The 15,240-nt window shown below is 39.8% G+C and overlaps 3 protein-coding genes across 4 annotated transcripts; 1 reads left to right on the forward strand and 2 right to left on the reverse strand.

Annotated features, from left to right (window-relative positions):
• Positions 1-5: 5 nt before the first annotated feature.
• Positions 6-1,237, reverse strand: LOC125201622 (protein CURVATURE THYLAKOID 1A, chloroplastic-like). Its single transcript, XM_048099810.2, has 5 exons — positions 1,028-1,237; positions 738-832; positions 537-644; positions 336-407; positions 6-249 (listed from the first exon to the last, which is right to left on the reverse strand). The coding sequence occupies exons 1-5, from the start codon at positions 1,167-1,169 to the stop codon at positions 184-186; spliced, it is 483 nt and encodes a 160-aa protein (XP_047955767.1). The 5' UTR covers positions 1,170-1,237; the 3' UTR covers positions 6-183.
• Positions 1,238-2,143: 906 nt separating this feature from the next.
• On the forward strand, positions 2,144-3,810 carry LOC125186026 (uncharacterized). Its single transcript, XM_048082332.2, has one exon. The coding sequence runs from the start codon at positions 2,822-2,824 to the stop codon at positions 3,698-3,700; it is 879 nt and encodes a 292-aa protein (XP_047938289.1). The 5' UTR covers positions 2,144-2,821; the 3' UTR covers positions 3,701-3,810.
• Positions 3,811-5,941: 2,131 nt separating this feature from the next.
• Positions 5,942-8,216, reverse strand: LOC125216528 (GDSL-like Lipase/Acylhydrolase superfamily protein). Of its 2 annotated transcripts, XM_089063989.1 has the most exons (6): positions 7,958-8,216; positions 7,589-7,786; positions 6,988-7,200; positions 6,759-6,916; positions 6,411-6,681; positions 5,942-6,346 (listed from the first exon to the last, which is right to left on the reverse strand). In XM_089063989.1, exons 1-6 carry the CDS (start codon positions 8,052-8,054, stop codon positions 6,078-6,080), a joined length of 1,206 nt encoding a protein of 401 aa, XP_088920115.1. In that variant the 5' UTR covers positions 8,055-8,216; the 3' UTR covers positions 5,942-6,077. The 2 variants fall into 2 exon arrangements, with proteins under 2 accessions (XP_088920115.1, XP_047974228.1); XM_048118271.2 differs by lacking the exon at positions 7,958-8,216 and having other exon boundaries at positions 7,589-7,933.
• Positions 8,217-15,240: the final 7,024 nt, after the last annotated feature.

Raw genomic sequence — 15,240 nt, forward strand, 5'->3', positions numbered from 1 at the left:
CTGAGTTGAGCTAGTGAAACAAGGAATGTATTAATTGAAATAAGATGAAACAAAAAATGCATACATATATCCTACTCTAAATTACAACATCGGATCTCTCTCACACAAGCATATGTGTTCATATATATTAAGTTGTTTCACTGATCTGAGGCTGAGATGAATGTGGCAAAGGCTCGCAAGCATTTACTCAGTTCCAGCAATCTTGCTTTTCAATGCTTCTATGTCTGTTACCAGTTCCTTTCTACTTGACTGCAAAAATCAAACATTCCATATAAGTCACAGCAGTTTCCCGGTAACATAAATACACGTATAAGATCCTAGGTTGCCTCGTGTACCTTGAAGAGCAGGTAACGGTACACAAACCACGCTGTGTATGCAAGCCCGACCAACTCCAAGATCTTGGGGAGCTGATAATGAGGTTTCCATGGAAACAACAAGCCTTGTGTTAGTCAAAAGAGAGTGAAAAAAAATAAGGCTTGACAATGAGAAAAACACTGAGGAGTGGCGCAGCTACACGTTTTTCTTGAAGAACATACCAATGGAATCGAGTTTATTGCACCAACAAATGTGGAAGCAAACCAAATTGCAACAATGGAGCCACCACCATAAATAATCACAGTGGTTTTGTTTTCAACAGCATCCCACTGATCAAGAAATCATCAACCAGTATGGTCAGAAATATCAAGTATTGAAGAATGTAGAATGCAGTTGTTTGATTGGGATAGTGTGTTATCTACCTTTTCTTTGAGGTCATTGAACAATTCATTGGTATCAAGAGAGCTCTCCTCCGACGAAGAGGCTCTCACAAGGAGCTGGGAAGACCTCCTACACTCTGTTTACAATGGCATCAACCCAAAAAAATCATCAAATTTGATTGATTCAAGAAGAGTAATTTGATGAGTGGGAAAAAAAACTGATATTGATCAGTGATTTCCATGAGTACATATTTTCAAGATACTAATATATGCATTTTCAACAAGATATGGATTGGATTTGGAGGGTAAATACAATGATAAAAAGATTGAACCTTTGAGTATCTTGAAGGGAGTGGCTGAAAGGGTTGGACGTTGGGGCAAGGGGCAGAAGACGGCCGCTGGCCTGACGGCAGGGAGGCGGTGGAGCAAGACAGGAGTGGTGGCCGCCATTGAAGTAGAAGCTGCCGCTGCCATTTTTGACTGAAGCTCAAGCAAATGTGATTTGTGCAATGCTGGCTTTTCTCTGTTTTGCTATGCCTATCTTTCTTTATCTGTATTGTTATTGATATGCAATGCATTTTCAATGTTCGGATGCTTCCATTGGCTGACACGTGGATAATTCATGCTTTCTGATTGGTTGATTTCCTATCTTGATAATATAGTAAAATCAAGTGTTTCATTTATTTATCATTTTCTGAATATACTATAAGAAGCTCTATTTGATAGGTCTTATAAGACTCCTAACTCTATATACGAATTAGTATAATTTTTTAAATGTTGAAACACTTAATAAACCATATTCTAGCTAGAAATTTTCTTTAAATTACACAATTAGTAAATAAAATAGAAGTAAGAATACCTAAAAAAAGCTATATATGGGCTTGTTTATAATCTCTTTTACAAAGTAGGCCTAATAAAGCTTTAATAGGATTTTTGTAAGAAATTGACTTATAATCCTCACTCACAATTTATGTGATATAGGCTACACTGCGGCCCGATTAAGACCCACTACCTAAATTAATTAATTAAAAGTTTAATGCCTACCTAAATAAATTGAATAATCAATAAATTGCATATACAAATTTCAAGTAGTTCTTTGATGAATGCAAGAACTCCCCTATACACAAATACAAAGCCTTTTTGCACATATATATGCGTTAGTTGCTTTGTCTCTATTTCTTACACACTATCATTTTAATTTCATACTGTACATATATAAATAGCATGATATCATAATCATACACATCATCTAACCGGTCAATGCGGAATTCAAACACGAAATGAATAAGATGTAATTTCCTACAATTTGAATGGGACACTCTTTGTTCATCTATTCAAAGTTCATAAATGATATACATATGCGTGTACACACAAAATATAGTGAAATATCCAAATTCCAAAGGCCAACTAATCCAACTCACACTATTTGATTAAACTAAGTTTAGCCAACACATAAGAACAACTCAAAAGAGGCTTCAATTCTCTTTCTTTGTTTGTTTAAAGTTGCCACCCCTCCATTCTCTCACTTGTGAGAATATAGTATGCAACAACCAAGCTAGAATAAGCCCTCTCTCTCACATCCACCAAAACTAATTATTCCCTTCTCATTCACTTCTTGCCATCTGCAACCAAAACCCCAATCCCTCCAAAAATCCAACCCCAAATGCCAACAACACATTGACAAAATATTCATTCAACCATTCATTCTCCCAACTTCTTCATTTCATCAACATTAGCCTCCTTAGCTTTCTTCAATTATGCACTTCTACTATTACAACCCTACTTCAACATTATTCCCATGTAACATTTGTTCAATCAGGAAATCCCAAAATCACTCCAAAGGTAGAATCTTTTCCTAGTTTTCTTTCAAGAAAATGCGATAAGGCTCTAACTCATCGCTCAAAGTAAGGATTTTCCAGAGTTTTCTTTCGAGAAAAACGAGATAAGGGCTCTATCTCATCGCTCAAAGTAGGGATTTTTCCGAGTTCTCTTTCAAGAAAACGCGATAAGGGGCTCTAAAAACACTCAAAGAAGGCACGTCTTCGAACTTTTCTTGCAATGTTCATGTGTGAAGACTAGCAATACATATTTTGAGGCATGATCAAGAAGCATTCATTGAAGTTTTGATGGGAGCTACTAAAAGGAGCATCTTGATCATGTTTTGTGCTCTAATATTGTTCAGACATGTTGAAGCATCTTCATCATCACTAGATTCATTCCTCTACAATCACGCCCTCAACTCCATACCGAAACCTCGTACAGGCCAGTTGTACGAGGTTTCGTCTCCCGCCAACTTCTCGGGCGTGGGAGTCTCACTCCTCCGCCTCAGGGCCCACAGCCTGTGGAAGAACGGAGCCAGCCTCGGCTCCATCGGAATCCCACCCAAGGCAGCGCTGCCATTTCCCTTCACAAGAAGAGTTGACTTAGTCTACCAAGACCTCGGCAATTGGTCAACTTCTTACTACAATATTGTCCCAAACTACACGCTAGTGGCTCCTGTCGTAGGCCTGCAGGCCTACGACTCTGACATGGGCCCTACGAGCATGGTGCTCGTGGGGCTCGAAATGCGAGGGGACAGTGTAATCACTGTGTCTTTCCAAAATGTCTCACTTCATCAGTACGACGCGGCGAGCCTGCGCTGCGTCAGGTTCGGCGCGGACGGCACGTTGCAGCTAAGCAACGTGTCAGGTGGCGGCGGCACGTGCGTGTGGCGGAGCGACGGCCACTTCTCGATCGTCGCTCCTCCGTTGGACATGAAGAAGAATAAGAAGGGGAAGGAGTCCGCGGTGAAGTGGTGGATGATCGGAGTCCCCGGCGGCGTCGCTGCGGCGGCGGTGTTGATCGCCGGCGGCGCAATTTTGTGTCGGTGGAGAAGTGTGAGGAAAATGGAGAGAAATGCGGAGAGAAGTGAAGGTTTGAATTCAATTTGGATTGGAAATAGCAGAATGCCAACAGCAACAGGTATCAGAACACAGCCAACTCTTGAAAATAGCTATATTCCATAATTCATCATTTTCCATCTTTTTCTTTTCTTTTCTTTTTTTTTGGTTTCGATACTATTTCAATTCTTTGGGTTCTTTTGTAAGTGAATATATACATGATTTTCTTTGTTTCATTTTTTCTTTTCAAATTGAATTACGTTTTCTTTAGATGTACAGTTTTTATAAGGATTAATTGTGTATAAAATCACAAAGAAGTAATCACTTCTGATCTGATTTATGACTTTTTCAGAATTTGAATGATAAATCATTGTTAAATTTCATGTTTATGTCATCACATTAATATATATTTACTCCATTATTCATTTACATCACCAAAATTTATATGATTTTACAGTTTTAGTCGCATTTGCTTGGAAAAAATCATCGTGAGACAATTTTAAATTTTGAAGCTTTGTGGTTTGAAATTTAAATTTTGAAAAGTAAATAATAAATTTAAATTTGACTAAACTTTGTGATTTTATGTGTAATGAAACCTTTTTCAAATTAGTGGAGCTATTGTAAGAGGGAGAAAGAAAGATACAAAAGTAATGTACATAAATATTAGGACGGACATTTGACTTGGTTGATTGATTATTATTTCGCGCCGGAAGCATATTATTTGATGAGGAACAAGTTGGCTATTTATTTTATTTTTCAAAAAAATATATTGGTGCCTCTTGTAAGAGTGGACCATAAATTGCAATAAACATGAAATTAAAATCTATTTGTATAATTTGATGGAATACAGAAATGAACCACTGAAGATTTGTCTATAGTGTGTGGGAAAATAATTATGAATTTGAAGACAAAGTCATTAGGCCAATTGGTTGTTAGGATATTGCTTTCTCTTGAAATAAAAGTATTGACAGATGTGTGTGAATATATAAATAATACCAGCTCATACAATCATCATAAATGAATAAAAGTATATTGATATGCATACCAAAATATCTTTTTTATTTCTATTTAATCAGTGCTTCCAAATGTTTATACATCGGACAGCCAGAGCCGTCACATCGTCTACCAAAAAAAAGTACAACTACACAAAACTAGTCAAGCTATCGATTTTAAAACGAATGATTGAACAATAGATAGTTTCAATAAGGTCTTATTATGCTTGATCTTTAAAGATTAATGAACGATGGCTTGCGCTTCTTTATGTGTAGATTCTTTTAAAAACTAATATCTTCCGACCTATATCCAACAAAATAATTCCTGATTATTGGATGGAAAATAACTTTTAATGAATTTGGATTGGAATAAATTAAATTGACTAGATTTCTGTATAATAAAATATTTTTCAAATAAATTATGATATTATCAATATGACATCTGAGACAATTTAATGCGTCATAATACCATGACTCAAAATGTCAAAGATTTTGGATTGCAAAAATCTCTCATTGGTTGACAAGTCAAAACAACGTACTCCGTTCATCCCTCATTAATTGTTAATTTTAAAAATATAAAGGAAAGTGGATTGGAAAAATTAGTGAAATATGAGTCTCACTTTTATTTATTAGTTTTATAATAAAATGTGAGTGAACTAAGTTAGTGGAATGTGGGACTACTTACCATTTATGGTAAAAGTGAAAGTGGACAATTAATAGGGAACGGACGAAAATGGCAAAAGTGAACAATTAATAGGGGACAGAGGGAGTAAATTTTAAGAACCGTTCTTATTGTTATATTCAAATATTAAGAAAATACATTCTTGAGACTTTCCTTCAGTAATGAGCAAGAAAAACTTATCTCGTAGTGAATTCTTTCAGTACTATACCATGCCAGTTTCATTGGTCATCCAAATGTTATGTGACTTAAACTTGACACTGCAATCGTTAACTAATACTCCATCCGTCACAAAGAAGATGACTCATTTCTTGGGCAGCACGAGAATTTATACAACTTTATTTTGTGTGTGAAGTGGAGAGAGTAAAGTAAGAGAGAGGGAATAAAGTAGAGAGAAAGGTGTTTCAATTTTTAGTAATGGGTTATCTTGATTGGAACAAACTTAAAAAGAAGAAAGAAGTCATCTTTAATGGGACGGAGGGATAGATAGTATATTCTAAAATAAAAATATTTTAATCATAACCAAATTGGTAGAATCGATATATATATTCAGTTCGTAGATCGACTACAGTTCTAAAGACTGTCGATCCGTTCAATACGAACCAGTGGTTTTGATTTAACCGTGCATGACTAGACACGATTGTTGATTTCGTCTCCAAATATGGAAAGCATTATTTTTATTTTTAGTTTGCGACGAAACCTCTAACATGACAAATCCCGTTAATCATTAATACATCACACATTCAAATGTTCAAAATATTTAAATGTAAAGCAAGTCACATGTTTGATTATCTCTCCCAACATTTGAGTGAGTGAGGGAGTGCAAAAGGTGTTAATCAATTGCTTGAATATCACAAAACTTATGGAGTGAAAATGGTGGACTAAAAATAGAGCCATTGATCATAGCATGAGCAACAATCTTGTTAGCTGCATCAGTAGCATGAATCCCATCCCAGCTCACATAGTTATATGGATCACCACACGCAGTCGCAACCAAGGTCCGGCCGTTGATCACCTTCTCGTTCCCACAATAAACTCTCTTATCAAAATTGTATGCACCACCACCATATCCACAGCATGACTTGGTCCCATACTTCATCCCTGTCCAATATCCCAACATCAGTGTGTGTGTGTTTTCTTGAATTTAGAGAAGCAATATTATTACCATGAGAAGTGGGATGGTGGAAAAGCTCTAGCATAACAGAATGTATGTCTGTATACACAACATTTGCATCTCCAATCTCTCTTCTTGTCTGCTTCAATGCTTCCTCCAACATAGTGTTGTAGTCTACCACAGCATTGTTGTAAGAGATCAAGCATCCGAATGAGTCAATGTCCGAGGCATTGTGAGGCAGCTCTACCAAGAATGCAGGGTAGCAACCTATTGGTGCAAGATTCAGCACCAAGAAATCTCTCCCACCTATGGCATAGATCTCCTAAAATTTGACACAAATTTTCATAGTTTAGTATCATTAGCCCTTTTTTTATGAGAATAAAATAGCTGCACAATCACCTTAATAGTGCCAGCAATTTGTGACACTACTTGAGGGAGATACTGCTTCACCCCATTTATGCCAATGGATGCTAAATTCCCAGTGAAATCATTTTGGCCAATGTAGAATGTGTAGAGAGAATTTCCAAAAACAGAAGGTGGTGGAAGCTTGTCTTCTCCTGCAAAAGACATGATTTTTAGCTACATTAAGGTAATCAAACTATGTGTTGAATGATGTTAGAATATAAACCTGATGAAGAGTGAAGTTGATCAACTTTGGCCTTAAATTGCTTCAGTTGATTGAGCTGAATAGCAAGAGAAAAAGGGCTAACTCCTGTGACAAATAGTGAAGTCTGTGGCAAACGAACCGTCGATGCCAATGTTGCAAAATTGGCACCATGTCTGAAATCTGATCCTATTGACTGCAAATATGGGCTCAAGAATGGTATCCCCAGAGCTTGTGCTGCATTTTTTCCAACACAAATTGTAACAGAAAATCTCCTAAACCAAAATTTTGCATTTCATTTTAACAGTATTGGTGAGAAAATAGAGTCCAGTTTATGTCACTTGGTATCACTGTATCTGTATAAGTTGTTAAAATGTGCAGAAAATGTGCAAATCCACAGTTCTTGGATTTTTCTTGATTATGTCCAAGAAATCTCCACTCTTGCCAGCTATGATGTTTTGTCACTTAACTCAGATTTTTTGTATCATTCCTAAATTTATTGTAGTAAGGGCCTAATCATGGACCAATAATATAGTCACGGGATGCATTCCTTTTAAAGTTTTAACATAACTCAATCATGCAAACTCAGATTTAATATGGAATACTTGAGGAATAAAATGAATACCTAAAAAATCAACAATGACCCTGCCATCTGTGGCTCGACCGGCTGGTTTGTGGAAGTATGTCATGCCGAAGGGCAGCCTCTCTGCCGGAAAAGCAGCGTAGAATCCTCCGGTGTCGGAGTTTGAATCTCCGAAGTTGAAGATGGCCTCAAAACTACATTTTTTACCATGGATTCTTGCAGCTGACATGGCCACAATCACTGCAAAAACCACCATCTTTTTCCTACTAACTTCAAGATTCATTCTTGAATTTCTGACTTACCCTTTCAGAGAGTTTGAGGATAGTACTTATGTATGTGTGCCAAAATGTACAATCTTTAGACCTATATATACATTAGAATACAAGAAGGACTATTAAAGATGTAACTGACCACATGGGACAATCAAAGCAGTGGTTCCATGCTTAGAAAACATGATGGTTGAAGTTGTAGGAGCCACCACCATATCCACATCAAGCAGTGGTTCCATTCTGCAGCCCTGAAATAGACCAAATGTTGTTATTAGGCCTAAACAAATGCATCAAAGACAAACAGAATTAATGATAATCATGAGATTTTGAGGTTGTAACAGAATAAAGATTGCATCTTGGCACTAAAATATACTCATATTGATTAGGCCACTATGAAATGACATGAAATAAACACAAGCATGCAAATCAAGATTCTGACTTCAGCATAAAAAGCTTGTGCCTTGGGACATAAACAATTAGTAATAGGCATATGTAAAGAACATCATATAAACACAGAATGCAAGTCAAGATTGCTTGTTCATGGATACTGAAGTTGTCATCAAAATTGTCCAAAAAACCAATATATTTGTGTTTTGAGTTTGATCCATTTTTTCATTTTTTGTTTGATCAAGCTAAAGTTATTAAATTGGTGATGTATATGAACAAGATATCGACTGTGGATTAGGATTAATTCAATGGTTATCCAATTCAAACTTGTTGGATGAATCTAAATTTGGCTGATGGAGCAAAACAATCCAGGTTTTTTTAATGAAAAGGAAACTGGACTCATGGAAAGGTTGAAGTGTTTCCATTGAATGGGAAGAAAATGTTTCTTGTTGGAGCAAAAATACAATGTCCACCACTAAACTGTTGGCTACAATTTTGCAATTTTGAACAGTATGATACTTTTTCCATACAATTTGTCATATTTTCCACTAAACTGTTGGCTATATTTTATTTTTACATTAAATTAAATAAAAATAAAAATATACACTCAAAATGGAACCTGAGTTCCGATTTGGGCTGCACGAGGTGTAAGCCCATTAATTTCTAAGCTAAAAATATGTTGGGCCTAAGCCATTAAATCTCTTGACATTACTGGCCTGCTACCCAGTTTTCTTCACACAGAGCCATTATGGATCTAGAAGAAGATATCATTAATGGTTGAATAGTAATCTTAAACTGAAATATTAATGAAACTGGCTCTGCTTTGTAAATATTAGTACTATGTACTACTAATGTTTGCTCTTTTAAAATTGATTTGTTCTTTAATAACGAAAATAATTAGTTCCAAACCCAAAGATTTATTTGAAATGGTATTTTCCAATGCGAGACTAATACTAATCAATAGTATCTGTATTGGTAATAACACATGATTTTTCAGTTTGGAAATAATTCTAGGGGTGGAATGGTTTTTTCTATAGTCAAAAGTTTTCAAGTTCTAACATCTTTATAAATTTGAGTATATCATATTGGATTTTTCAAATGTTGATTACTGGAAGAAATAACGGCTACTAAGTGCTGTGATAAAAAAAAAATAATAAGAGGATCTGATCCAAATATGTTAATGAGTGGCCAACCAACAAGAAAATATGATAAATTCCATTCAAATCATATCCCATAAATCACATCATGGATTGAAGTCCACGTCAACCATATACGGCGACACAATCACATGCAATGGTGCGACCATTCCAAGATGCGGGACACGTCACCTCCATCTCCCACGATTCCTTTTCCGCCACGTCCTCTCTCCCTCCACCGCAAATCACGCATCTCTATTTATCTATTCAACTTCATCCAACGGCTATTACTAACAGTCTAACACCCTTGCTTACGTCACCGTGATTCACTAAAATGCAATGGAACCATCTTCTCCTTGACCTACTCTTTAAGGGCATCCACCGCGATTCACAAAACCGTCTCTATCTCATCTTGGAGAGACGAAACGGATAAGAGACACCGTTGTGGGATGCATCCCATCCCCATCCCGTCTCTATCTCGTCCCACGTCTCTTAGTGAAGGGGCTCCCGGCGAGACGAGACGCCACGCGCTTGGGCGACATGGCGAGCTCCGGTTCGTGCGTGACGCCCACTCGCCGTCCCGCGAGTGGGCGTCGTTTATATCTGTTAAAATTGATTTTTTTATTTTTTTTAAATCAGAAAAAATTCAAAAAAATAAAAAATATATATAAAAAAAATTTCAAAAATTATACTAGCCGTTTATAGCCGTTTTTTACAAATTTTTAATTTTTTTTAAATTTTTTTTAAGCCCCAAATCACTTCTATAAATGCCAAATCATTCCCACAAATTATCCACCATAAAAAACTCTCTATTCTCACTCAAACACACTACATTCTTCATCTCAAAACATTTTTCTTCTCCCAAATTTAATCAATTCATGGATCCATTTGAGCTAATGCGTCAACTAATGGAACAATCGCTAGAAGAAGATCGACGTAGGGAGGAGGAGGAAGCCGCGGCGCGTCAAAAGCTAACCCGGAAATACATCCATCGACAGGGAGCAAGCCGCCGCAAGGTTGGTACGCGATTACTTCTCTAACAACCCGAGATGGGATGATACCTACTTCCGTCGCCGTTTCCGTATGTCACGCCCGCTATTTTTGCATATCGCAAATACATTGGCGGCCCGGGAAGAGTACTTCCAAGAAGGTTTCGACGCTACTGGCCGTCCCAGTCACACGACGCTTCAGAAATGTACTGCAGCAATCCGTCAGCTTGCTACTGGACAAACGGCGGATTTGTTCGACGAATACCTACACGTCGGAGAAACCACTGGGAGACTTTGTTTGATGGAATTCTGCAAAGGCGTCCGGGCAGCCTTCACCGACGAATTTCTGAAGTAGCCAAACACCGCGGATTGTCAGTTTCTGCTCCAACTTCACGAACAAGCACACGGGTTTCCCGGGATGCTCGGGAGCGTCGATTGCATGCATTGGCAATGGAAGAATTGCCCAACGGCGTTGAGAGGGTCATACACGAGCGGCCACAAAAGGCACCCACCCCACCGTTATACTCGAGGCCGTCGCCGACTACCGGCTATGGATTTGGCATGCGTATTTCGGGGTCCCCGGCTCGAACAATGACATCAACGTGCTCAACCACTCCGACCTCTTCACCGAAGTTCTGAATGGTAAAGCGCCGGCCATCAACTTCGTCACTAACAACCGCCAGTATAAAATGGGGTACTATCTTGCCGACGGCATCTATCCGAAGTGGTCAACCTTCGTGAAGACGTTCAACAGGCCTGCGAACGAAAAACAGGCTCTTTTTGCGCAGAAGCAAGAGGCTGCTCACAAGGATGTAGAGAGAGCGTTCGGGGTTCTCCAAGCTCGATGGAACATTATCAAAGCCCCGGCTCGTACGTGGTTTATAGATAATATGGTCGACATCATGTATACGTGCATAATCTTGCACAACATGATTGTTGCCGACGAAGGACCTCAGGCGGGAAATTGGTTCGACCCTGAGACCGCGGGAAGCTCTACCGCAAGTAGTCCGCCTCGCAGTGGATTGCATCCGTCTTTGGAAGAGCGGATGTGTATTCGGGCTAGGACACGTGATTCTACCGCCCACGGCCAACTCCAGGAGGATCTAATGGAGCACATTTGGGCAAAATTTGGCAACGAGTAGACGCAAATGATCTTCATTAGACAACTCTTTGCCTCCATTTTTTTTAATGGTGTGTATTTTTATTTTTTTAGGATTTTAATTATGTGTGTTTTTATTTTTTTTAGGATTTTAATTATGTATTTTTTTTATTTTTAGGATTTTAAATTGTAATTTTATTTTATTTAATGAAGTGTGTTTTTTATTAATTGGATTTGTTGAAAATAAAAATGAAAAATGAAATTGAATGAATAGTTAAGAGATTAGATGGTTAAGAGATGGATTGATGTGTGTGCTATCTCTTAGTTAAGAGATGGAGTGAAATGTACAGTGGGGCCCATGAATAGTGAAGAGATGAGACGGTTAAGAGACGGATAAGAGACACCACTGTGGATGCTCTAAAGTTTTAAGTTTACATAATCATTTCATTCCGAATCTGCGTTAGATTAGAACTCTAATAATCTTATATCCATAATCAAACATCAAATCTTCATTCCGAATCTGCGTTAGATTAGAACTCTAATAATCTTATATCCATAATCAAACATCAAATCATACCACAGTACTAACGAAATAACTTCATCAACACAAAATTTAAAAACTGAAAATATCTTAAACAACTAAATATATTATTATAAAATCCTGATTTACTTATGAAATATTTTCTTTCTAAGTTCTCTAAAAATATCTTGATTCAATTTTCTCCTAAATCAACAACAATGTGTCTCATCTAGCATTGTCAAATATATTTTGAGAATTGCATTTCTAGTCATGCTCACGTTGACGTTGTACTTCCTCCGTCCTACTAAAAATAACTCACTTTTCATTTTAATTTATATCATCCAAGATGATTCATTACTAAAACTAAAAATATTTTTATTTCTACTTTATCCACTCTCTTTTTCTTTATTCTCTCTAACTAATACAAAAAGAAAACTGCATAAAATTCTATGTTGCTCATAGAAAGGGTCATCTTCCTTGGGACAGAGAGAGTACATTGCAAGTTAAGGGTCCTCTTCAACTTCGATGCTCATACAATTTAACTTCTCCTTCCTCCCGACTACTTTAGTCCTTTTTGGTCAGAGACGAGATAAAGTTGAGATTTTCTTCCATTGTTGTAGTTATATCGATGGATCTATGCGAGCAGAGTATTGGATGAAAACGGAGACTCTGGTTCTCTGCGCACCGGGGATGCTTCTAGACAACCATAAAACATGGGCTCGGTTCGATATTGAATTCACTAACTTGATTTAGTTAATTACTACTCTGATATCTTATGGTGACTTTAAGATTTACTAAGATGGTCATTGATATATCCTGACCCTCCGTTGGGATAATTTAAGTTGTCGATTAAGATCAATTAAAGCATCATATATTGTAACTCCAAACAAATCTTACCATCTTAGAGCATCTGCAATGGTCGGCTAGCGACCGGCAAGCCGATTCATCGCGCTAGCCGAACCATTACAGTCGGCGAGAGCGAAATCGGCGAGCGGATCGGCGTGGGCTGGCCGATCGCTCGTCGCTGGCCGAAGCGCACGGCTAGCCGCCATTGTGGCGGCCCGATCGGCTAGCGCCGATTATTGATTTTTTTTTTTAAAACCTATATAAACGCGATTTTCGTTTCATTTTCATTTGCACCACTTGTTTTAACGAGTTTTCTCTCTCTCTAACTTTCTGTACAAGAGCATCATCGAGCGATGGATCACAACAACGAGTCCAGTCCAGCGACGAATGGATCTCAGACTCCCACGGTACCTGTGGGATCTGGATGGGGGCAGATGGGCCCGGGGTTTAACATCCCTTGGAATCAGATGATGGGGATGATGGCTGGTGCGCTGGGGGGGGGGGGGCGATGGGGGGAAACCAGGGGGGTATGCTGGGGGGGATGCCGGGCGGCGGGCAGGGGAGCGGCGGGCAGTCAGTGCCCGGGTGGGGGGGTATGCCCCAGATGCAGCAGCAGATGATGCTGCAGCAGATGATGGGGATGATGTGGCAGGGCGGGATGCAGGGGGGGATGCAGCACGGTATGCATCCCGGGATGCAGGGGGGGTGCAGGGGTCACCGGGAGGGGACACGGTATATCGGCCCTCGCTTGATTTTTTGACGGCTTCGTCTCACACGTCGACCCCAGTGGAGACGCAGTTCTCTGGCGATGACCTTCTGTCATTGCATGAGATGGGGATCGATTTCGGGGAAGATGATACTCCCGTTCCAGCGACGCAGGCCGCGCCGAAGAAGAAGACGAGGGGGAAGGGGAAGGGCAAGGCGGTCGGCGAGTCATCGCAGCCCGCTGCCCCTGGCCGGAGGAAGTGGACGGAGGATGAGTACGCCGGGGTGGCCAAGGGGTGGTTGGAGGTGTGCGACGATCCGCTGGTTGCGAACAACCAGCGGGTCGTCAACATGTGGTCGAAGATCAGAGCTGCCTATAGGAGGCACTGCCCGCACGGGAAGGACTTCAGCAATGAGGAGGTCCGGAAGGGGTGGGAGCGCACCAGGGCCGCGGTGGGCCGTTTTGCGAATTTGTACGCCAACACCCTCCGTCAGCTCAGAAGTGGGAAGAATGAGGACGACGCCCGGAGGATAGCCGCGAGTCAGTTCCCCTTAGAGGGGAAGTATAAGGAGTTCACCTTCAGGGAGTGCTTCTTGTTGTTGAAGGACTCCGAGAAGTTTCGGGCGGGGTGCGACGCTGGGTGGCCGAAGAAGCAGCGACTGAACTATAGCGGCGACTACAACGGCAGCAGCGGCGGATCCCACGACCTCCCCCCGGATGCTGAGGAGTTTCCATCCCCTCCTTCATTTACTGGTCGCCCCCGCCCGGTTGGAAAGAAGCGGGCGCAGCGGGCTGCGAGGGGCGGATCCCCCCTATCGCCCCGCGAGGTCCAGTCCTCCGCCCTCCCACCCGCCCCACTCGAGTACACTCTCCATTCGCGTAACCAAACGCGGGCTCAGATGTACAAGGTCTTCCAAGAGTGGAAGAACGCCACTGACCCCACGGAGAAGATGTTTCTTCACGAGATGCTCGAAAGCATGCGTGTTGATTTGGAGATCGTGAGGGCACGGCTAGGGGGTTCCCACGTGGGCTCAGATACCACGGGTGGCGGCAGCGGCGGCGGCGACGGCGATGAGGAGTAGAGAGTGGCGGGGCTCGTGTGTTGAAGCCCTTTTTTTTAAAAAAAAACCATGTACTTTTTTTTAAAAAATCTTTGTACTTTTTTTTTAATGGAATGGATTATTTTTCCCGTATATGTGTCGTAAATTTAATTCCGTATTTTAATCGTAATTTTAATTCCGTAAATGTAGTCTATTTTGAATTATTTTTATTGCGGCTGGCCTAAATCTGATGTGGCAGGTGGATTTTTTAGTGTTGCTGACGTGGCAGGGGAGAGAATGGCTGGCCTAAGCACCATTGCGGATGCTCTTACGCAAGAGTCTCAAATATTCCGATTTTATTGATCTATTGTTTCCTTTCTAGTGAAATACTAATATTTCAATTCAATGGAACACCACTAATTAATCCAATAAATTGTCAAAACATCAGAAGATGTAATCTCAATAATAATAAATGGTCAAAAGAACGTATAGAGTCTTATTTTTCTTAGCTTGCTATCCAGTGATGATCAAATGTAGATTGTCATAGATATTGAATTGTGGACTGGAATATAGTATTTTTAGTGCTCTAGATTGTCATCTTCGGTTTGGGAGATGTTTGAATTTCCTAGGATAAGAAATCTTCAAATCATGGCCATATTGGGAATAACTCGGTGGACAGCTGAAATCGTCGAACATGACGAG

The sequence above is a fragment of the Salvia hispanica genome, chromosome 2 (assembly GCF_029641045.1).
Source record: "Salvia hispanica isolate PSC_SH4W2 chromosome 2, Shi_PSC_v1, whole genome shotgun sequence".
Taxonomy (NCBI): domain Eukaryota; kingdom Viridiplantae; phylum Streptophyta; class Magnoliopsida; order Lamiales; family Lamiaceae; genus Salvia; species Salvia hispanica.